This window comes from Conger conger, chromosome 9, assembly GCF_963514075.1.
Source record: "Conger conger chromosome 9, fConCon1.1, whole genome shotgun sequence".
Taxonomy (NCBI): domain Eukaryota; kingdom Metazoa; phylum Chordata; class Actinopteri; order Anguilliformes; family Congridae; genus Conger; species Conger conger.
This window is the reverse complement of record NC_083768.1, coordinates 22,092,710-22,117,139: the sequence shown is the minus strand read 5'-3', so window position 1 is coordinate 22,117,139 and position 24,430 is coordinate 22,092,710. Positions and strand designations below refer to the sequence as shown.

Below are 24,430 nucleotides of genomic sequence, written 5' to 3'. Positions count from 1 at the left end.
ATCTTCTGGGCTGGGAAAACTCAAGAGCGAGAGAGCAAGTGCAAGAAAGAGAGAGAGAGTGGGGGATCTTTAAATGCCTGCATCTTCGCTCGCTCCTCCATGTCTGCCCTTGTTGTCATGGGAACGGCATGAGACTCCCGGGTGTGAAAGTCTAACAATAAACAAACAGGGCCGTGCTGGTATCCTTCCAGTGTTCCTCTCCTTGTCCTTCATCCAAGTGGCAGCTTGGAAAAGCAGGATTATTTAGAGATAACCAGACCCAAAAAAGCAGTCAAAAAGTTTGGGCTAAAAAAATAAGACAAAACAACATGTACAGTTCCTATTTGATCAAAATGGTCTGGAGCAGTTTTTGCGGAGAGGTTTTTAACTGGATTGCTTTTACAAGAGTTATTCGAATGTGAATTGGATGGCAGCTATTATGTTATTTCCAGCTAGTTTCATCCGGATTCAGGCTTAAATCTGTGTGTCCGAACATTGGGCCTATTGTTGATACCTAATGCGGTTGAACGGGTGTGAATCCCTTCGTGCGTAGTATCTCTCTCACAGCCATGAATACCCAAAGGATGTTCTGGCTGGGGGCCAAATCTGGGCCATGAAATGTTTTGAGTTGGCTCTTTGAAGACTGCAGTAAGTCCCACACTGTTATAATTAAGAAAAAGTACTGAACGATAAACATATTGCAAAATGTCATCCTTTATAGATATACCAAAGATGGAGGGTGATGCTTTTGGTGTGCTGTATTCTGGATGTAAATAGCTCTGATGTTTTTAAGCTTGGGCTCCCTGCTCATTACACTGTGGCGTACGTTACACTTTCCATTCAATTTCACAGTGGAAATCTCACTCATTTATATGGCATTGATACTGCATGCATGAGTCATACACAACTTGGGCTCATCCTATACATCCAGTATTCAGTAGAACAACTACTGCCTGACTCCTTGATAACACACTATTGCACTGAAAGTACTTATATGGCCATTTTCTACATTGTACTATATTGAAATATAAAATGGAATTTGAAGTGATATATATTACATGACAATACAGATAGCAATATTTATGGATATATATTCATTGCTATATGTGTTGGATGCCTTCATTGAGAGAGAGAGAGAGAGAGAGAGAGAGAGAGAGAGAGAGAGAGAAAGAGAGAGAGAGAGAGAGAGAGAGAGAGAGAGAGAGAGAGACTGATTATGTTGGGGAATACCAATGTCCAAGGTCAATCCCAGATCTTTCCAGCAATCTGTCATGGTGATGGTTCATGGTGCAGCCATAGTCCCATCCCGGCATTTGTTTACGCTATTGAAAGAACCGGCCATTATTGAATTACCACTCTCCTGATGTGGCAAGACATCCCACAATGCATTAGTTCGTAAAAAATTGTAAATGTCTGCATTTATATAGCGCCCTTATCAAAAGTGCTGTGCAATTGATGCTTCTTATTCACCCCTTCACACACTCGATTGACTGCCATGCAAGCCACCAACCAGCTCATCAGGAGCAATTAGGGGTTAGGTGTCTTGTTATGTGAAGGGACACTTCGACACACCTAGGGCGGGATCGAACCGGCAACCATCTGACTGCTCTTACCTACTGAGCCAATGTCGCTTTGGGAGGATGTACTGACCCCATGAACTGCCTTATTCAACTGGTTATGCATGAAACACCTCTTCAACCTGGTTGTACATTTTTTTCCTTTTGGTATTGCTCTATTACCTGCTAAATCCAGTGGAAAGAAAAGGCATTTCTTCTAAGTGAAGAGAGGCTAATCTCTTTGTTTCCCCTGAATTTGTTGTGGTATTAATATATAATGGCTCATCTGTAATTGTGTGCATGAATATTAGTTTTGAGTACGGATTTGCCCAGGAATGCTGAGGCTACCTCTTTCTTACATTGTTTCACTAAGGTTAATTCAGGTGAAGTGTAATTATGCAAAATGCCCACTGGCACATGCAATAGATGTGATGTGAATTATTGTGCCTTGCAGGAAGAGGTCTGTTGAATAGATGAGAGGGGGCATTGAGGGATGTATGTTAATGGTTATAACTGCTCATTAAATAAATGCATGGTTTTAACCGATGATGAATAATAACAGATGATTAGATTTAGCAGTCAGATTTTGGATTATTTATTTTTCACACAATAACCAGGGCTTGGCTGTGGTGTTGTGGAATAGCCTGTTTGTTTTTTCCATTAGTTGTTATCATAGCTGATTATGTTAGTTTGTAAATGTAAAGTGGACCCACTATTTACAGTACTATACACAGTATATACATTGCATTGGATGTCTGAAGACTTGAATGCAGACTCAAATGACAAATCTTTCAGCAGCACAATTACAAAATCATACAGCGTCACATGACAAGAGTGAATTAGTCATAAGAGTTTTAAACTTATTTTCAACAATTGACAGTAACAAGTGGATAAAAAATCCAAAAACAGTTGGGATACATTGAATGTGTTTGTGATAATTAAATGTAAATGTTGCAACAGAGGAAATGTGCTACACAATTGATTACAGAATCACATGAAGGATGAATTCCATATTCAGGGCCTCAGGAGTTAGAGCTTTCAGAGTAAAAATGGGTCACGGGGGGGCTGGAGTCAATCCCAGCATGCATTAGGGGAGAGGCAGGAATACACACTGGACAGGTTACTAATCAATCACAGGGCACACACACACCATTCACCCGCACACACACTCGTACCTATTAGCCTAACCTGCATGTCTTTGGACCATGGAAGCTGGAGTACACAAACTCTATTACGTATCACTTCAAGTGACTTCCTAGTAGCAACTTAGCCTTGTAGGGACTACAACTTCCACATTCCCACAGGAAAATTCTGCGACGTCCACCACGAATGACGTCTAACTTGGCCAATCCCATAATGGCGGGAGCAATAAACGGTCCCGTATAAGAGCAAGACACGTTCTTGGGATCTCTCTTCTGCTTTTTCTGCCTCTTCTGCTTGTTCTCTTCGACGCACCCTTTTTGGCCAGTCGCTTCAGCTCATCTGCTCCGAGACTCGGACAGAGGCTGAATGCTGCACAGCGCACTACCAGGCCTACGGACACACCCAGTTACCTCGCGGTAACTACGTGGCCTATAGTGAGTGGAAATTGTTGTACGCGGAACGCTACATCAGTTTACCCCAATAAAGCTCAACAACGAAACAGCAACGAACTTTTACACCTGGAAAAGGACCAGCGCATCAGACGACAACGCGCTGCTAAGACGGGAACACCCCAGCCTGCGCATCTCTCCCGGACACCATTCACAGCACCATCGCCGCTTCTACAAGGACAGCATGTCTTTTGGATCCAGCAATGCGTATGGACTCAGTAAGAAAACAAACATTCAGGCATAGCCAGTGTTTAGTTTAGTCTTAACTGTTTTTGTGAATCTGTTTCAATATTTACCATCCAACCATTGTAATGTGTTTGGTTAGCTACATATATATGTACGTGAATTGATTCGCCGTCTTTTGCGCATATATAGAGTAAAACTACGCAAGTAGTCCCTTCTCACAGCTAACCCCAACTCATTTCCACACCCAGAACTCTAGCTTACTCAAGCTAGCTACTCCCACCTTTCCTTTGTTCGCGCGCCACACAAACACGCACACACACATACCCAACTAAATTTCCCTACTAATTCCCGTTCGTTTATCTGTCATGTGTTTGTATGTTTGTTTAATAAATATATTTTATTAAACCCCGGTGTCCGTTTTGGAATCGCATAGACATGAGAGCCGAGTTAAAGCAGTCTTTCGAAGAACTTCCAACCTTCAGGTTATCGGTATGTTTAATCATTAATATTGGTTATTTTAATTATTAATTAAAATACTAAATTTGTGGTTAGATATTTCTGATAATAGTAATTTTATGAGACTGATTACTTTTTGCAGTTATACTGCTACACAACGTTTAACTGGCGCCCCGGTTTCGTAGAGAGTAAAATCCCTGCGTTATTTGGCGGCCCGTGCGAGGACCCTACATAATTTGGAGTCCCGTGCGAGGACCCCTACAGCCTATACATAGCCTGAGTGTAATTAGATGATACTTTTCATAGAAACACCTAATCAGTTATTCATATTTACCAGTGGTACTTACGGTATATGCTATTCCTACTGTCTTTATACCTGGTAAATGCCTAATACTGTGGGCACTGCAAAAAGCATTACTACTCCTTTACCCTCTGACCAGTAAAGATGCCAGCCACAAGCCGAGACTGAAAATGTCCCTGCTCATAAACAAGCATAAGGCATATAAAAAGCCTAAGGGAATTGTGGGTCACTTTAGAGCTATTTCTGTGATGTAGAGATCAGAAAGATTAGCAGTGTCTTCTTATGCCTGGATTTCTCCAGTTCTTACGTTCATTGGCCACGAGCCAATTTATTGGCTCATTTCTCTCTGGTCCTCTCAGAGATGTTTCTCTTCCACACACACACACACACACACACACACACACACACACACACACAGTACATAGTAGCACCTTATCATAGCATAATAATAAGAATAAGGATAACAATACACAATTCAAAAGATGGATCTTGTTTTATATTGAACAATGGTGCAATTCTTTCAGTCAATTTGAGTCCTACATCTTGTCCCCATCACTTTAGGTAGGACTTGTTTCTTAGTTGATGTCAGGGTGAGTATGTCTTCAAACCAGTATATCCAGTCAAGTGGAAGGCACAAACTACTACATTTGAATGCCTGCAACTATATAGACGATAGAGGACAAACTCAAACATACACATGATCATGAAATGCCTATATTTTTGCAGTTCATAATTAGTGCATGGGCCTGCTAATTTAATGGGGAAAAGACATTCATCTCTTAATGGCACACCACTTGAATTGGTGGCAGTGTGAATTCATGCCAGGATTCATACCATTCACCGGTGAAGGCAGATGCACCATGTCAGAGATACTGCTGTATACCCTTGTTTGCTCACCACCAGAAGTGCTTTCACTGATCACTGTGCGACATGCGATTGGATGGGGCGTGTTCGATATCTGCGAGAACATTGCTGCACATGATTCGCTTTTCTCACTTCATGAAAGATTGAGGGCAGCACAGGCAGGCTGACTGAATGACCGACCAGCAGATCCCTTCTCTCCCATCTTATAATGGAGCTGACATGCCGGAAAGACTACAAGAAGGAACAATGTGTTAGGAGAATGCACTGACCATGTCTTTTGCGTCTGTTTGCCGGGTGGGGGTCATAGTGATATAGAATTATGAGAGAGAGACAGAGAAAGAGAGAGAGAGCTAGAGAGAGAGACCTAATTGAAAGCTTACAGAGCTTACAAGTTTCTAGAATTATCTTACAAGTACAAAGCGAAATCCAAAATATTACATTCCTGTACATCACTACATAATATTATGTTTTAAATCAATTCTAAAATTTAATTAAACTCTAACAGAATTGAGTCCAATAGGGATGAAATTAACATTTTGCTGAGAGGCAAGAATTAAGCAAACATACATTATTAATCAAGATCCAAAAGAGGGCAATTAAAGTTTGGGAACATAAAAAAAACAAAAAAAAACAATAAAAAGAAAGCAGTTAACTCCTGTATCCCAATGTGGTAATCACATGACTTTGCAATGCTATGATCTGAGCCCAGTAGAGACCCCTCATCTCGCTGGTCCTAAGGCTGTTTTACAACCCAACTTTTCCCAAGGAGTATAGGGGGCACAGTTGGACCGCAACCTAAAACAAATTGCTCTGGAACCAAATCAAAATACAAAAAAAACAAGCACATTACAAAAGAATCAAAGACATAAAAGACACAACTTTTATTCTTTTGTGCAGCTGAACATAATTACCGAACGATTAATCAATTAACTGGCTGCATCTGAAGGATCCAGCCACATGCAAGCAAGGGGACGTAATAGGCTGACAATACTAACAAAACAACAAAACAAGAGGCCTCTTTCTGGGTGTCAAGAAAAGTTGTCTGCATCAAGTGAAAGTTGGTGAAACCTGTTACAGACAAATTTAATAGACGCACCGCTCCCAACAGGAAAATGCCCAGTTTGTTGCTAGACTGTACACTCGTCAACTTGCACTGATCTCCCATTGAGGCTTTATGCAAGTCGTATTTTTATATATGCAAAGTGAGTTATTAGCATCCTTTTTTGATTAGCTTTATCTTAATCGGATTTTTAAAAACATTTCTAATGAGATTATATTCATTATCTGATCACTCGTTAACAACTGTAGATGTGATTGTTCAACTGGTTTGGTGAGTGGTGCTGTATTTGCACTGTGGACGTTCATGCATGGAACCTGGTGGCTGTGGTCTCCAGCAGAGAGACCCAAGGTCCCGATATAAAGCAAGATCTACTCTCTCTCTCTCTCTCCCTCTCTCTCTCTCTCTCTCTCTCTCTCCTGGATAGGAAACCCTTTAGGATTAGACTCAGGAGTCAAACACAGATTGCCGTTCCACTGGGGGCGGGCTACGCTGGTGGCCTGTGAGGTTATACTTCTGAGCTATGGTGTGTATGTTCAGGGCGTGGGGTGGGTTTCCCCGCCTTTGCCTATAGGGGAGGTGCAGAGCAGGGCGAACCAGCGCAGAGAGAGAGAGAGAGAGAGAGGTGATCATTACTCCTGTCATTTACATACCGTGCCAGGCGGTCATGAATATTTCATCAGGTAAGGGAGCTACTAGCTGGTCCCGCCGCGTCGGTGAGATTAGCACACCGCACTACAGAGTGCCACGCATGACACGCGAGGGGCTCCTCCCACCTGTTGCTCTGCCCCCTTGTGTGGCTGACTTGGCGAGAATTTTGAATCCCTTTCATAGATGACGTTGATTATGCAACGGCTCTCCTTCGGGCTATTAGCAGAATGGATTTGAGGTATTTTCCTTTTAAAGCAGTGAACCGTAAAAAAATATGAAATAAATAAATAAATAAACAGGCTATGGGAGATAAATTTGTAATGCATTTGGAAGCAGCACTCTCCATTTTGAAAGGCATTCAATTGCCGAGTGGGAAGTGGGAAGTGAGGGTTCGGAACAGAATGTGCCTGGAAAATCCGAGAGATAAATAAAAGTAAAAGAGTAGTTTTTTGTCTGTCTCATGGAATTGAAACATCAGTGTTCCCCCTACTATTATATTGCCTGCCCAGCCAAACTCACGTGCCGCCTGGCTTAGGCAAGAGGGATTTTTTTTTTTGCAATGGCTGCACCAATATTGCGAGGGTGTCATTACATTAAAAATAAAATTGTATCGGACAATTACATTTCATTCACTGCCCAGACAAGTTATTTTCTCCAAAAATTGCAGCTGAACCAAAGCATATATCATTCTGTAGGATATAGCGCCCTCCCTAGAGGCTATAGGCCTCAGACGTCATGTGGTCATTCCCATTGGAAATATTTATAGTTCATTAGAGTTTTTTCTAATAAATTATGACACTTGGATTTTGTTTGTATATGAAAAAATTATGCTTTCATCCAGTTTTTACAGTTTAAAAAAATTAGTGTAAATTTAAAAAGGCAATTGCTACAGCCATGTTGTTTGCAACTCATCGCACAATAACAACATCATGGCTATTATTTGTTTATGTAATAAAGCAGCATCGAAATTCAGTGGACCCTGTGCCGCTGAAGAGCGAAATGAGTCCGGATAAAATCATCCAAATATTAAACGCCATCTTATATCACAGACTGTGACAAAGACGGTTATGTGAAAAGCCTGTTCCTTTTTCCCAAAAGAAATTGTGCTTTGATCTGGAAATCCATAGACAGTATGGGCAACGGTTTTGCTCTGGGTTACATCAGACTTCCAAGGCCAATTTGTTCATTCCAAGTAGTCACGTCTCCTTTCTTTACTTTTAAACAGAACAGCCATGCGATGTTGCAAACCTATGATTTGAAGGGTGTTATTATTTGAAGTGCCTGTAACCCTAAACTAGAAATGTAGTAAGGAACCCGAACACACATCTAGCTTAAATATATGTTCAGTTTACGTGTAACTTGTTGAGATTGAATGATTTTAAATAGGTTTACTGTTTTATTATAGTTGATGCAGTGTTCAAGTGTATAGTTATTGTGTTATTATGAGTGTTAACTGCATCTTTAGCTTACTGATTTTCTTGATAGTTCTTTGCAGTTTGGTAAAAATTAACTGCAGTTGAGATGGTAGTCATTTTTCAATAGCCTGCTTTTTAAATTGTTGACTACCTCTTCATGTAAGGAATGAAAACGGGCTACTTTTTAGCTTCAAAGATACTTCTGAAACCTAATTTTGTCTCAAAACTGTTACTGATCATCTACTGTAAAACTGTTTCGCTGTATAGGTTCTCAAGCAAGAACTGATTTTAATGGAAAACTGTTTTCAGTATTTGGCTATACATCAGCAGTTCAGTTAACCAAACTGAAAAACCCTGAAAATAAATAATTTATATTACCATTGATAATGTTTGACTTAGCTCTAATAGTGTGATTAAAATATTACATGTGGATATGACTATAACCTACCTGTTTTTAAAGACTGATCCTGGATCAACACTATGGAGGTGTCCAGAATGAGCCCATTCAGTGCCAGACACTAGAGTCCCTGCAGTGCCAATCCAATATGGCTGCAAACATTCTACATTTTATATGGGTCCTATCAATGTGCAAACTATTATAAACTAGGTTGCTTCCATCCTGGACGGTGATTGGCTGAGACGGTGTTCTACGGTGTTCTACGGTGATCCAATACAGTAGCAGTTATTCAAACAGCCTGTTTGTAAACAGTAGCAATCACTCTGGGCACAATCCTTTAATTACAAATAATATTACAAAATAAATAATATTGTGTCATCAATTATTTTGCATGTTGTGACCATTTTATGAAAGCAGTAGGGCACTGGAGGCGACTCTGTGGCGTGAATACAGTCACGGTTAAAGGGGGTTACCCACACCCAGCGACGTGTCGTGCCTAACAACACCCCTTTAACCGTGACTGTATTCACCACACAGCACGGCCTCTTATGCCGTACTGCTTAACTCCCTCAGTGCCAGGCAATGCTAGAACACAATCTAGAATGTTCTCACTTAGGGCGCCTTTAGGGGGACCCTGGCACTCATTGAGTTAAATAAAATATCGGGTAAAATAATGTGTTTTATTTTTGAATAGAGAAATGCAGCACTTTTATATCAGCACCCTCCCCCATGCGTGCAAAGACTCTGCATAGCACTGACCTGTGTGACCGCACTGCCCCGGCCCACACGTTTGATGTGGTCGCTTCGAGGGGCCTACCTGGCTTTAAAAAAACTGAACATTATACTGTGGCATTTATGTCAAGGAGGAAAATAGTATAAGATATTCCCTTAAATGTAAAGTGAAGTCTACTTCTCGGAATATAGTTTTGTGAAATCATGAAGCTGATTTAGTCTCACTTTACTTTTTGGACTGTGACTAATAGAGAGACTATTCAGAAATTGTGAGGCTTGGAATTCACTATGTGTCACATGTAGAATATCGGTTTATTGTGTGTTCCAGAGACAGTAAAGCTAAACAGAGTACATACTTGAATGTATTACATTAATAATTAGCCTTGGTGCCCACCAAGCTTACTGTTCATGACACCACACAGTCTCCATTTGCCTCCATGGACTTCATGAATGCAATCAAACTTTAAATGCTTTAAAAACATAAATAAATATGATTTGATGTAATGATTTGAATTATTGGCATGGGTGCATGTAAAACACGCTGTACTTATTAAAGCTGCACATTGTATGTCATAAACCCGATCAAGCCTTTCCATATCAAAAGCACGGAAATAATTGATTTTGTCATTGGGTCAGAGTATGTAGGAGCAATGAATAGATATCGACCAAGGTATAGTTTTCTACTTAGCCCGCCAACGTACATTAAACTGCACCTTCGCGTTGACATCGATCGGACACGGGATCGGGTTCTCGCCGTGAGGGAAGTTTGGAACGGGCGACAGGAGGTTCGGGCTCGCTTGGAGCGATCGTGGCCTGACACCTTGTTTAGTGCCCTGGCTCCGCAGTCCACCTACATGTGCAGTGGTCATGCTCTGTCAGTGCTGGCACGAGTTGATATTGCAGGAGCGATTCAATGGCATGACAGATGGCCTCTGGCAATAGGCACCTCGCCACAGGAAATGCTGTTTGCACGCTTTCATTAACCGCCTGTTTGCAGCATTACACTGCACAATAGCACATTTTGTTTGTTCTGTGTCAAGAGTGGTTTATTGCCATGCACTAGCATTCAAAAGACTAGCATTGTGTTAACAATGAAGAGCCTATTTCCTTATTATTTTCAAAGGCACCTGGGAATTGAGTTATAGTAGTTTTTGAATTACTCTCAATTTCTTGTTTGACACACACACACGGACACACGCACACACACATGCGCACGCACACACACACACACACACACACACACATACACAGTACATATTCTGATTGAAACATGCCCTGGGTTTTTCCTCTTTGATTCATCGCTGATTAATTAATTCCATGCCGCCATGAGACCATTCAGCAATTCTAATTTAAAATAAGTAAGCGCTTTGGTAGACAGCAAAAACTAGCAAGGGGTAAAGAGTGTCTTTGTGTGTATGTGAGTGTGTATGGTAGGATTACACTTTAGTGTCCATAGAAGGCCACTTTACTACATTGTGTTCCCAGATGCTTTTGAATGGATCCTATATTGGGTGAGGCAGTTAAATTATGCATTTATTTATTTATCCTTTTGATGGCTGGTTCATGTTTAGGCCATGTAGAATAAGCTGACAGCAGCACAAATCCCAGGCCACTGAATTTAGTTAGCTTTTAACGCTGCAGCTAATTCATGTTATTGAAAGCTGGCCAGTCACTTGATTAATGGTTAATCTCTCGCAAACCAAGCTCACCACTGTCGTAGTCAGTTGTCTCCTCTTGCATCCTGCCATCTCCTTCTATTGGATCATAGAGCGTATGAGTTTATTGGACACATGCTTTTCAGAAATAAAAAAGGCCCATTCCAAGAAGAGGCCTGAGCAGTTTTTAGAATAACAAATAGAAGTACACAAGCAAGGTATTGTACAGAACTGAAGACAGAAACAGGTTGCCAGTGTATCATAGTAATGACTGAGCATTGTTTGTTTTATACATTTTCATGGTGAAAATACTATGTGCATACTATGCCTTTAACTTTGTTTGATTTTATTTACGATAAATGTTAGGAGTGCCAATAATTGCGCCGCCTGTGATTTTCAGAAAAGAGAGATTACTTAATAAAAATGATAATAAATGTATTGAAATAAAAGTATATGGTCTTCCCAACTGTTTGAACAATATATATATATATATATATATATATATATATATATATATATATATATATATATATATATATAATCAACTGTGCTGTTATTATTATATGCAACCTTATTTCTTCATTTTTATCAAGGGTGCAAATAATTTTGGATCTGACTGTACATATGCATCCACAAGGAATACATTCTTTTGATATGTAAATATACTTCCTTCACTTAAAACTGATTAAAGAATCTAACAGATGAAAAGGAAAAGGCCCATGCACTTTTATTTATGACCGACAAGGCTACACTTTCCTCTGCAAGGGTTTGTTTGTCTTTAATGGTCATTTATCAGATTTCACTTTCTCCATGTTTCTTTGCTTTAAGTTATTGTGCTATTACTGGTCTATTTGTAATAATAAGAAGTGATAAATAGTACACAAACACACTAACCTTAAAATGCATATACACAGTATATATCTGATATATACTGTATATATGCATTTTAAGGTTAATGTGCATTATTTTCTGTGGCAGTGGCTTCATATATACTGCAAGTTCCTCCTCTTCACTCTCCGCTAAGTTTTTAATGGTAGTGAACTGAGTTACCTGTGGGACGTGTGGGGAGATAACACCCCCACTCACACTCTGTGCTCTCCTGCGTCCAGCATCCTGTAGCCTGCTCCAGCCTATCTCAGCTGCCTGGCCTGCCAGTTCTCTGCCGCTCAGTCCAGTGCCTCTGGAGTGCACTTTCCACAGCCATTACCGAATGTGAAAGTGTGGCCATTTTTAAACCGGGCTAAAATCATCCCTTTAAACCTGCCCTCAGGGAGGCGCCTTCAATCATGCCCTCCGCTTCCTGTTTTTATTGCACTTATTCGCTTTCCTTTCATTTTAAACCACTTTTTATTTTTCAAAATTGATTTTTTTCTGTGACTATGTTGTTCCCTATTAGAATTATCTCTGTAAATGACTTGTGGCAGAGAAAAAGCACAATGTTTAAGTCGGATTATTTAGATTATGATGATGACAATTATTATTATTATGTATTTATTTATTTTGTGTAGGGATATGGAAACAATGGGCCTCATGCAAGTTGTTCTCTCAGTGGCCAGCTATCCAACAGAACCCTCCAACAGTACCATATATACTGTATATACTGATGGTTTTCTATAGTTAAAAGATTTTGTTGAATCTGAGGTGACACATTTATCCGAGCCCTTCATATGCAAAAAAGTAAGAGAAATTGATGATAAAAATATGAAAATGTTCTTGCATGAGGCCCATTGTGTGAATATGGGTAGCATATGTGTGTCCTTGTTCATCTTTATGCTTCTATGCTTCTATTTTTTTTTTGCTGCTGTGTGTTTAAAATTATTCACTAGATAATTCACCACACAACATCTTGGCATTCATTCAAATACAGTATGTTTTGAGGGAATGTTTATTCATAACACAGGGATGAAAATGCAGCTTCTTTTTTTAAACAAAATATAGGCTATGCTGATAACAGATGTCCTCCAATTATGTATTCATAATTATGTTTGAATAATACAGAATTGATATTCAGGAACGCAGCAGAAAGAAACAAAAGGAGCGGATTAGTGGAACATTCTGGCATATTCCCTACTGTGTCCTCTGCATTGTTCTGGACTCAATGTGGTGCCATTTTTAGACCAGACATATTCTGTAGTTAGCCATCGTAAAACACTCTTGAGGGCTCTTATTCACTCTGTGTATCTGACTTGCAGACATAAGCTAGTGATGGTTACAACTAGGTCAGGGAGGCCTGTAATGCCAGTCGCAGCAAAATCTGAATTTCTTTACCAATAAGCTGGCCAGTCCGACCTGACCTCATGGGCTTGCTGTAGAGGGATATGATGGCTATAGTGCTCTTCATTTCAGAGTCTTAGGTTCATAGTGCTGTTCACTTCAGGGTCAAGGTTTATAGTGCTCTTCACTTCAGGGTCTAGGGTTCATAGTGCTGTTCACTTCAAGGTCTAGGGTTCATAGTGCTGTTCACTTCAGGGTCAAGGTTCATAGTGCTGTTCACGTCAGGGTCTTATGTTCATAGTGCTGTTCACTTCAGGGTCTAAGGTTCATAGTGCTCTTCACTTCAGGGTTCATAGAGCACTCTTGAAAATGTCCTGTTTTATCCATGCATCCATTCATTATCTTAACCCGCTTATCCTGAACAGGGTCGCAGGGGGGCTGGAGCCTATCCCAGCATACATTGGGCGAAAGGCAGGAATACACCCTGGACAGGTCGCCAGTCCATCGCAGGGCACACATACCATTCACTCACACACTCATACCTATGGGCAATTTAGACTCTCCAATCAGCCTAACCTGCATGTCTTTGGACTGTGGGAGGAAACCGGAGTACCCGGAGGAAACCCACGCAGACACGGGGAGAACATGCAAACTCCGCACAGAGAGGCCCCGGCCGACGGGGATTCGAACCCAGGACCTCCTTGCTGTGAGGCGGCAGTGCTACCCACTGCACCTGTCCTGTTTTAATAAAGAATAATTTAAAAATGGTATATCCCAGGTGATGCCCATTACATTAATGGCATTTGGCAGACGCTCTTATCCAGAGCAACATACAGTTGATCAGACTAAGCAGGAGACAATCCCCCCTGGAGGCTTACGGACCTTGCTCAAGGGCCCGACGGCTGTGCGGATCTTATTGTGGCTACACCGGGGATCGAACCACCGACCATGCGGGTCCCAGTCATGTACCTTAACCACTACGCTACAGGCCACCCGATGTCCAGATGCTTTACTTTTGTGATGTGATTATATGTGATTTTTTTCCACATATTTCATTGACTTGAATTGGAATGATATGAATGGGTTATTGCGTAAGACTTCTATTATGTTTAAGAACATTCAGTTCTCAGAATTTTTTAGTTGTCTCACTGTGGAAAACACATTTATTTTAATATTGTGTGCAAATGCAGAATGGCTCAGTAGACAAGCGTGACAGAGTATTTTTAGATCTGACTTTCCATTTTCTCATGCAGAGCGTTGAATGGAAATAAGTCCCTTGTGTTTAGGAACTTGACCGTGAAATACAGTGAGCTGGATGCTGAGCCCTCCTGAATGAATTGACTAAATCTCATTGTTCTGTTATCCTTTTTTGAACAATGCTACTCTTATCGTTTGTACCACAAAGCAGAACTGTGAGTCAGTGACATGAGGCCCATGAATTCACTGCTCAACAATACCTTCAAGTGTTGGATGAACACATCCAAGATTGACTAAATAGTAGTGCTTCTTTGTGATTTGGGGAAGGGCTGTATGCACGGACACATCTTGGAATTGACTTTGCAGTTTGCAAATTAACTTTGACATTAACCTTGGTGTGTATTAGCTGCCATTGATCCATGGAGATGTGTATCAATGTCCAGATGTTAAAGAGATAAGGAGATGATTGATTGATTCACATTGGGCAACTGTTTGTTTTCAATTAAACAACATCGAGACACAAAGTGTCTAACTGGAAAAGTGTGCAAACGGATTAGTTTTTAAGCAATTAAAGCAGTGCTTGGCTTGAGAGTTATTAAAGTTATGTTTTACAAATCAATTGAGTGACAATTTGGCTTTGATATAAGGTTCTTTAGATTTGAAATGGAATTGTAAATAAGTCATAATGCAAAGTTACAGCATTGTAACTCCAAAATACTGTAACGAACAAAATACAAAAGGGAAACAAATTGGGTACAATATACTTCCACTACACCCAGTGTCAATGGCAAATATGTACCTCTGAGCACTTTTTTGCCGAATTAAAATTACGTAGGTATGCCTAGCTGCAGTTTCAAAATCAGATGTCCACTGGGAGTGCTAAAGGGAAGCTTAGACCTTAAACTACTGGAGGAGGGGGGGAACAACTCCATTGTTTTAGAGTACTGGTTTAATCGTATTGTTTAAACGATTGAACGATTGAAAACCACATTTACATAATAATATATCGGCCTGCATGGTGTAAATACAACAAACTATATAAAATCGAAACTAATCAAGCAGGAGGGTCCAGTGGGTTTGTGGAAAGGCAATCTTAATTTCTATTTCATTAAATTAATCTTGCATTCTGTTGTTAAATTTGCACAGCCACCACATGATGCTAGGTTACCTGATGTGTACAAATGACACGTTCCGGAGGATTAAAAATGCTTGTCATGTTACATTCCTTAAATTACCACCCCGAGTGGACATTTTGCCTAGAGGCAGCAAAATGTAATCTGCGTTCTGCCATAAAGTGATCAGAGATTCTTACATTCCATGAGTCTGTGCTGGAAAACTTTACTGTATGTGAGGCTGATGTTGTCTACACCCGACTTTTATACAGCTTCACCCCTAAGAAGCTACCCCCTCCCCCATACACACACACATACACATATTTTATTGTCATGCAAGCACCTTCCAACATACAGGAACATTGTTAATGCTGTCATGGGCCAACATTGCATGCTTCGGTAATGTTTCAGAGAGCTAGGGCAGGGTGAATTGGTGACTGGAAGCCACTCTAGCCACTCTAGCCAGAGGGAGCATAGGCTAAATAGAGGCAACCAGCTAATCCTAGCTTTCAGGTCCCTATGCTCCACTATGGTGACAAACACAATTCTCAATCAAAAGAGAAAAAAAGAAAGAAAAATAATATGAAGTAAATACACTGCTTCAAAGATATATTATGGGTGAAATGGACAATTAATTAAAAGTCCCCCTGGAAATCCTGCCAAATAAGTAATTTAGCTCGCCACTGATGGATTACGCCACACGCAGTTATTAAAATTTCAGATTGAATACAATATTTTATGAGTGGCCGCTGACAAGTATGCAAAAGAGAAGCACAATTAATGTTGTGAAGTACTGTCAGCGCCCGGAGCTGGGGGGTTATTAAAATTACAGCCATTAATAATTGAGTGAGCCATCTCCTGTGTTTTTCTGTGAGGAGTGGGCTCAGCTTCTGGCTACAGGCAGCATCCACTTTGAAGTGGCTGGATGATGTTGATTCAGCATCACAGAAACGTTAATACAATGTTGTTGTAGCATGGGCTACGGGTAGAGTGTTAAGCAGCTTCACTAGTTTGCCACTGTTTTCACGGTGTACAAGGAAAAGGTCTATGTATCCTGACATGATGCTAATTGATATTATTTCCCCATACTGCAATGACAGTTGCTACCACCAAATTACCAAAACAAATTAATGTCTACTATAGTGGCGACGATATACGTGTAGCTGGTTTTATTTTAAATAATGTTTGTATATCTTCAATGTATCTTTGACAATGTCTAAGTGTACAGGTATTAAACAAAACATGGAAATAAAAATGTACACACTTATTATGGTTTTGGACCATAATGTGTACCAAGACATAAAGTCGACATCTTAAATTGTGCTGGCAGAATACCCTACCTTCCATGAGAATGTCAAGCAACTCACTATTGCAAGTGGAAGCATAAAATGCTTTCTTTTAGCAGAAGTCTATGGATCCAGTAAATGCTCTGCCGGGCTTGCATCTGGTGACTGAGAAGGCCGTGTTATATGGATAATGTCAGTCATTACAGCCACTTCTCGTGCTCTGAGGATGGAGCCATTTAAGTCTTGAAAGAAACTCCTCTCTACAGGAAAGAAATGCATCGTGGCATGAGGATGATTCCGTTAAATAATGATTGTTATTGATTTGGCCTTCTAAGGTTGTATGCGTCCCAAACGACGGCATAAAATCTGCCACCCACCATTATTGAACAGAATGTGTATCTCCAGCTTTTTTTTCTCTGTATTGGTGGAGATACAATAACTCAGGACCAAGTCAGCACAAATATTTTATAACATTTTACAACATTTACATTTTTACCACCCACAAACCGCAACTTTCACGCTATGTAGGCCAAGATCAGAATTATACTTTTCCCAACAGAAAACAAAGTATATTTTAAGGATGTGTTTATGACTGAACAAGAACACAAGCATAGAACATATTCACAACTTTCCACGACCTATAAAAAAAGTAGTTGCTGGTGAAAAATAACTAATTTGATTCCCATTGGAAGCCTTGTTGTTGCACTGAAGACTACTTTGGAAAGTACTATTTAAATGCGCATATGCACAAATACATAAATAAACACACTTCCAGACTATGCAAACTGTGGATGATGGTATTTGCGGTAACAGTAGTTACAGTAATGGTGACTAACTGGCAGTGGATCCTACACACATTCCTGACCCTCATTATTCTTCTGTTCCAGCTCAGAACTGCAGCTACACGTTACACAGTCCAAATGGGACGATTGAGAGCCCAGGATACCCATACGGATATCCTAACTACGCCAACTGCACGTGGGTGATCGTCACTCAGGACCACAACCGAATACAGCTGGTGTTTCAAGGGTTCGCTCTAGAGGAAGACTTCGACATCCTCTCGGTCTACGATGGACATCTCAGCCCCAGTAACCTACGAACACGGTAACCCCATTTCACTTTCAGCTTCAGAACCACAGCTACAGTGCCTGTTACGTTGTATAGCTATTTGCATTTGTTTATTTCTTGATATTTTTCAGATATTGGAATACAGAGAGTTTTACTGAGATAGGATCACAGTGCAGAAAGCGTTATGGTAGAGACTCGTGGCTCTAACCACACAGGGGATTTGTATATGGGTTGAGAGTCTGCTACCCTGTTTACTTAGCACAGTGTCTCGGCTGTTTTACTGCTGAAAAAACATAAACTTTTTATTTTCAATATACTTTTCAATTTGTTTCAGACATCATTGTCTAGTCAATCTAGTTTTATCTCTTTTGGCTCCAAAATACATTTCTCAATTTCGCCATTTAAACTCAATCAGCTATATCGTTTACAGTACGTAACTGGGGTTTCCAAGCACAAGCAGGCTGTAAATGAAAGACAAGTTGTGATGCAAATACAGACAGTCATATTAGAATTAAACATTATGTGCATGTTCTCTAGACTACAGCTAAGTTTAATTTAACCACTATAATATTTGCCATTGACAATTTTCAGCCAACGATTATTATTATTGTTATTTTTCATTTTCACAAATTGTTTGAGCGCTGAAATTTTGCAGGAACTATAAAATGTTCTGGCTGCGGAATCATGACGAATTTGACAGTGTAGTGCATTGCAGATGAGGAGGTTGCTGTCTTATGTGGAATTATGTCACATGCATGGCTGTTTTTTTGACTGTTCTCATTGGGGGTGGTTTGTGATTTTGCGCCCCTGAACTGTGCACAATGATTTAGCAACATTCTAAAATGTACCTCGCCTGTACCCTAGCTTTTGCTGTGTTCTGCCTTTGTTGGAAAATTGCTCCCTTGAAAAGTGGCTTTGAAAATTCCCTTATAAAAAAGTAACGTGCCAAAAGAGCACTGTCAAATTATAGCACACCAATATAGCATAACACAGATCTTTACCCAGGCCGAGCTGGCTCTGTTCTTTCACTAAGGGAGGCTTTTTGTCAGCAACCTCTCATGTTTATCACTGCATGCCAAATTCTGACAGTGTCTACTTCTTGGTACATTCTGTGTGCACAACCATCTTTATGTTCAAAAGCATTTGAAGCTTCGCTGTATCTGATCCACCAAGATTTTATCTTCAGATATGCCGGGTCTAGGATAAAAATAACGTTATCGGGTCATGAGCGTGGATCGTTAATTATAGTTTGTATGTCTTTTTGCCATTTGTTGCAGTACAAAATTGCTGTAATTACTGGGAGACAAAGGCTGTTGTTCTGCTTGGTTTCAACAGCAGGTCACTGCAGAAATATGCCGAATATGATTATATATATATATATCTGTATGCCAATATTCATTTGATTTATTTTTTTACATCCATTTACAGCATGTTTATTTTTTCTTCAGAGATGTACACGTCTGTTAGACCGCATCAGGTTTTCGTTGATACCCGAGGTTGATAAGAATCAAAATGCATTTACCTGGACTGACCTGCTGGGTAGGGACTGGCCTAAAACACTATGAGGCCACATTACCTTCTTTTAATAACTCATTAGCTTGTTAATGTATCAACACAATCCCCAACCACAAATTAATTTAGGCAAATAATGCTCAGTGAGGCTATGAAAACAAGTGCTTGCTTAAAACATTGCTCCCTGAAGAAGCATGTCTGTGAGTGGCTTTTGTCTCACCTGTTCTGGTGCTACACTGTGCTCTCTTGTCCTTCTCTGACATCTCTGATGAAGTGAGGTTGAACCGTCAGTTAATGTGTGAGTTGGCTCCAGCAGCAGACTGACTGCTGTCAGTTACTCCTGTTAGTTCACAGGGCCCACGGGAGGTGATCCGGAGAGTGTTTCTCGAGGGATCTGAACCACATGTAGTGAGGCTGCCTTTGCTGTAAACCAATACGTACTCCTGCCACCTATCTGACACCATACCAGCTTAACCCAGGCGTGAAGGCAACACTGTTCTTTTTTTTTTCCTGTAATAGGCAATTGTGAATGGCACAGAATGTAGATGGCAAATTTGTTTCAGTGACAGGATGATCGCCTACCATCCACTAATCTTCCGGTTAAATGTGATGGAGGCCGTTTCCATGGATTGCCCTCACTGGAGATACAAGAATCAGATGGAGTTTATTATGTCTGCCTTGAAATGGAGGCTGGAAAAGAGCTTTTGGCCAAGTCTTTTTTAATTATCCTTTTATCAGAGCGTGTAAGCCCCTGTGATTATTCCGGTTTGATAGAGCCTGTGAAGGCCATTTTTAAACTGCTGTTTGATTGTTGCTTTTGGCTGATGTTAGTGGAAGGGCCATAATCCAAATGTTGTTTCATAGGTGAAGAGCAAAGCTGGGAGTTGAGATATTGTCCTGAGTGTTTCCATGGGCAGAGTCAACATGCTCACGTTCCCTCGTGTGTCTGGCAGATTCACACATTAATAACTGGAGCTGTTAACAACAGACTGCTTTGCAACAGCAGGAGTCGGATAGCGTGTTTAATAAGAGAACCTGCCAGACTAATTTGTTGGTGTGCATTAGAATGTGTGTGTGAGAGAGAGAGAGTGAAAGAGAGAGATAGATAGAGAGAGAGAGAGACAGAGAGACAGTGTGAGAAAGTTTGTTTCACTGCATCCTAACATTTTTGTCACATTGTGTTATTACTTCGTGTACACAATATACTTCAAACATTCATCTATTGTCAGTAATATAATGTTAGAATTGATAATGCCCTAGATTTCACAGATTGTTTTACCTTTCCATTTACCTTCCTCATTCAGCACCCAGTAATCATTAGTAAATACTACTACTACTACTACTACTACTACTACGACTGCTAGTACTACTACGACTGCTATCACTACTACTACTACTGCTACTACTACTGCTACTACTACTACTACTGCTGCTGCTGCTGCTACTGCTGCCAGAAGAAATACGAGTGGGCCTAAAAGAGAGAAATGCCCACACTTCTGGTGCTCATCAGCTGTATTCTGGGCAGTTACCTTTATTAATCATGTTTTAGAAGGAAAAAGGGGACAAAAAGGCAAAACAAGTTGAAAATGTACTAACTTTACAGTATCCCAGTCACGATTGACTGTCATAAACTCACATGAATATGAAAAAAGAATTTTATGTAAAACAATGATTGAATAGGCCAGAGGGACTGTGCATTAGGGACATGTTGATCTTATTTCTTTCATTTTGCTCCCGGCAGGTTGTTTTAAGTGCACTAGGGAATTGTATGATGTGATAACATCTGGTGTTACAATGCTATGGGACTACTGAGGTGACAAGTCATAGAATAGCCAGTCAGCATTGCTGGTGTGTTGTAGTGATAACTTGCTGCCACAAACTTTATTAGGCTGCCTACTGCCACCTGGTGGGGTGGGGATTCAGGCTCCAAATAAAGATGGCGAAATGAATATGTCTGTTCATTGCACAACTAGCTAAGATAGCATTGTTAAATAGAGTCAGAAGATTTACTTGTGTGCTAGTGAAAAGAACGAAAAAGAGTCAGCCTGTAGCTTAGTGGTTAAGGCACATGACAGGGACCCGCAAGGTCGGTGGTTCGATCCCCGGTATAGCCACCATAAGATCCGTGTAGCCATTGGGCCCTTAAGCAAGGCCCTTAATTCTGCATTGCTCCAGGGGAGGATTGTCTTAGTCTAATCAACTGTATGCCACTCTGGGTAAGAGCGTATGCCAAATGCCATTAATGTAATGTAATGTAAGATGCACTCCTGCTCCACTACATGGGTGAGCAAGCTCAAGCACTGTACGACATATTCACATTGTTGGCAGGTGAACTCAATAAAATTGCACCACTTAGCAAGAAATCTGGGGATCAATGTACTCTGAAGAAAAACAATAATCGGCCACAAAGACCGGACGAGAAAATTCTGTCCAACAACTGTGAGCCTGTACATGTATTACATGGAATTATCAGAGATAGGATCAATGAAGGCATCAGGGACAATGAGACCCGCAGGAGATTATTGAGAGAAGAGAAAACTTAGTTAAAATGTATTGACATACAGTATGTCGTGCAGCATACGCAACAATAAATGCTCAGTTTAAACGGTACTTGCAGCTCTGGAGAAGAGCTAACATAATTGTGAATGCTGTCACTCAAAATCTGCATGACGCGAATGTGCACATAGGTAGGGAAAGATACAGTACACAATGCAGAGAGACAGACAGTGCCAACACAGAGAGAGCCACAATGAGAGTAACACTGAGTGAGAAAACTTGGTGGACTCTCATTACGGTGGACTTTCATTACTGTGGACAAACACATCCCGAAGAAGATGCCAGGCCATGGGAAATTACATAGCTATAAAATATAAAAAGCCAAACAATTTTCAAACGTATGTAAAAGCAAACCGTGCGCGAGCTACAGGAAAACAGTGACGGAAGCCTTTATATTGATGCAGTCACAGACAGCACAGGGCATGAGGCACAGGACTAGACAATCAGGGTAATGTAGTGAAATAGACACAGCGGCTACATTGTCGAGGACCCGCCTGATGAGAGATTGACTGGGATGGGTTAGGCAGGAATGCATTGTTAACCCCTCGCACACGCCATTGAGGTGGTAGCAAGAACACCCGTAAGAGGAAAAATATGCGGTTCAGAGCTAATGAGCAACATTTCATCCGCAAACAAAGAGAATAAGCAAGGCCAATTTCAGACAAATGGAGTTGTTTATCTGGGTATTGCGAGAACAATCTGCCTGTGACTGGCAAATGTATCCTACGATGCACTCAAAGGAAATACACACATGCAAATTTACCATACCATGGGTCTAAAAGAATATGCAAATCTTAATGTAGTCAGACTGATTAGGAGTGTGGGCAAGACAGAGGGGGAGAAGAACATTAAAGTGACGGAGTACCATGATGTATTCAAAGGCATAGGTTGGCTGGCTGAGTCATGTAGTATCCACATTTTCAAATTCTAACCATTGATGTCATGTCATGGGCTAGTTGGCTGTGGCATCATGGTCCAGTATGTTGGATGGCTACTTGAAAATGTCCCTCACAGAGAAATTGTCAAGCCTCACCATCATCATTCGGAAGGTACAAATACAGCATGTACAGTCTACTATTAGGAATGCACAGGAGGGGCTACACAGGAGAGTGGCGTAACTGTTTTTGAGTGAGTAGTGACCAACAGTGATGACTTGACTCATATTCGCAAAAAATAAAGAGGAACATGACCAAAGAGTCAAGCGGATCCTGGAAAGAGCAAGCTATGTAAACCTTTTTTGATATTATATGCTCCAACCATGCTCAATACCACTTGGTTTCATTCATTATTTTACCTCCTACGTTCTGTAAGTAAGCTCATTAGTGAAATCAGGTGGCATAGTCCATGGTTGGAGCAGATAGCGACAGACACTACAGCCCGCAGGACCTGGAGTTGAGTGTTTTTGGTCTCGTAAATGTTATTGTATTAATTTATTTTTCTAGTGGTCTTCATTTGCCTGGTTCAGACGGTTTCTTGATTGAAATTGTGTAGGCTGATGTAAACTTTCACTCTAAGAGCTCAAGGGGGAACAGGCCAATAGGCTCTTTTTGATAAGCACCAAAGGCACTCTTTGCCTCGAGTGGTGTTTTGTGTGAAAAGACATGCGCTTAGGGATGTAGGAGTCACGTAGTTGAAGGATTACTGCCAGACCCAGTATGAGATTTAGATTAGCTGTAGCAAAGGGGGTAGTCAAAGCACCATGCAATTTCATTACAAAACAGTAGTGTTTTCTCAAAGTTAGCAGTGTTTCCCCTTTGATGCTCTCAGAATTTCTTGCAGTGATCATTCTCCACAGTTTTCTTTAACTAACTGAAATATGTTGTACTGAATGTCCATGTTTAAAGAGATAAAAGTAAAAGTAAAAGTTTTGAATGTAGTAAATATAATGTCAAAGCAGATTTTCGCCAACGTCACTTTTTCCTTCGGCATACAAAAAGCCACATAGGTGTCTTACAAGGGTTAAATAGAGACACACTGAGTTAAAACTCTGAATTAAAGTTAAAGAGCACACTAAGATATTGCATCACATCTAAGGCCCCAGTATCTTGTGATCTCCCAAGAAATCCTTTCCTTAGTCTCACAGTGGGAGGCAGGCAGGCGCCGGAGCCTGGGGAGGGCTATCGCTGTATTACCCAGAATGCTGTTTTTCTCGGCCTCCCTGTGCCATGCCCATCGGGTTTGTGGGAGATGGAGTGCCACACAGGGGACAGCGGGCACTCTGTTTAATTGCTCTTATTTATTTGTTTAACCTGGATCAGAAACCACTCCCCCCTCCCCTACATCCCCCAGAGGAGATATACGACTCCTCTTCGCCACTGAAGCTGGGGCAGGATTGGGTTTTTATTGTCCTGACTGCACCGGCCTGTCTCGGACAAAGACTATCCAATTCCATTAAATCTGCCGCTGTCATCCTCACAGCTCCATGTGGGCCTGGTCCAGGTTTAAGATCTGGCAGGAGTCGGAGGGGCAGCGGACCAGGGGGACTCCACTGTCGAATGGGCAGGGGAATGTTGGAGCGGCCACCCTTACCCTCCGGGCAGTACACAGCGGGCCTTTGCTAATGTGAAGAGGCAGAGCAGCATAATGGTTAGGAAGCTGGGCTTGTAGCTCCCAAGTTGCCAGTTTGAGTCACTGGTTGGGGCAT

General features: G+C 40.9%; 1 protein-coding gene across 1 annotated transcript in view; it reads left to right on the top strand.

Annotated features, from left to right (window-relative positions):
• Positions 1–24,430, top strand: part of csmd2 (CUB and Sushi multiple domains 2) — a 278,599-nt gene that overhangs the window by 8,607 nt on the left and 245,562 nt on the right. Inside the window, 1 exon segment of the mRNA XM_061255941.1 lies at positions 17,538–17,754. Coding sequence (XP_061111925.1) covers positions 17,538–17,754 — 217 coding nt within the window.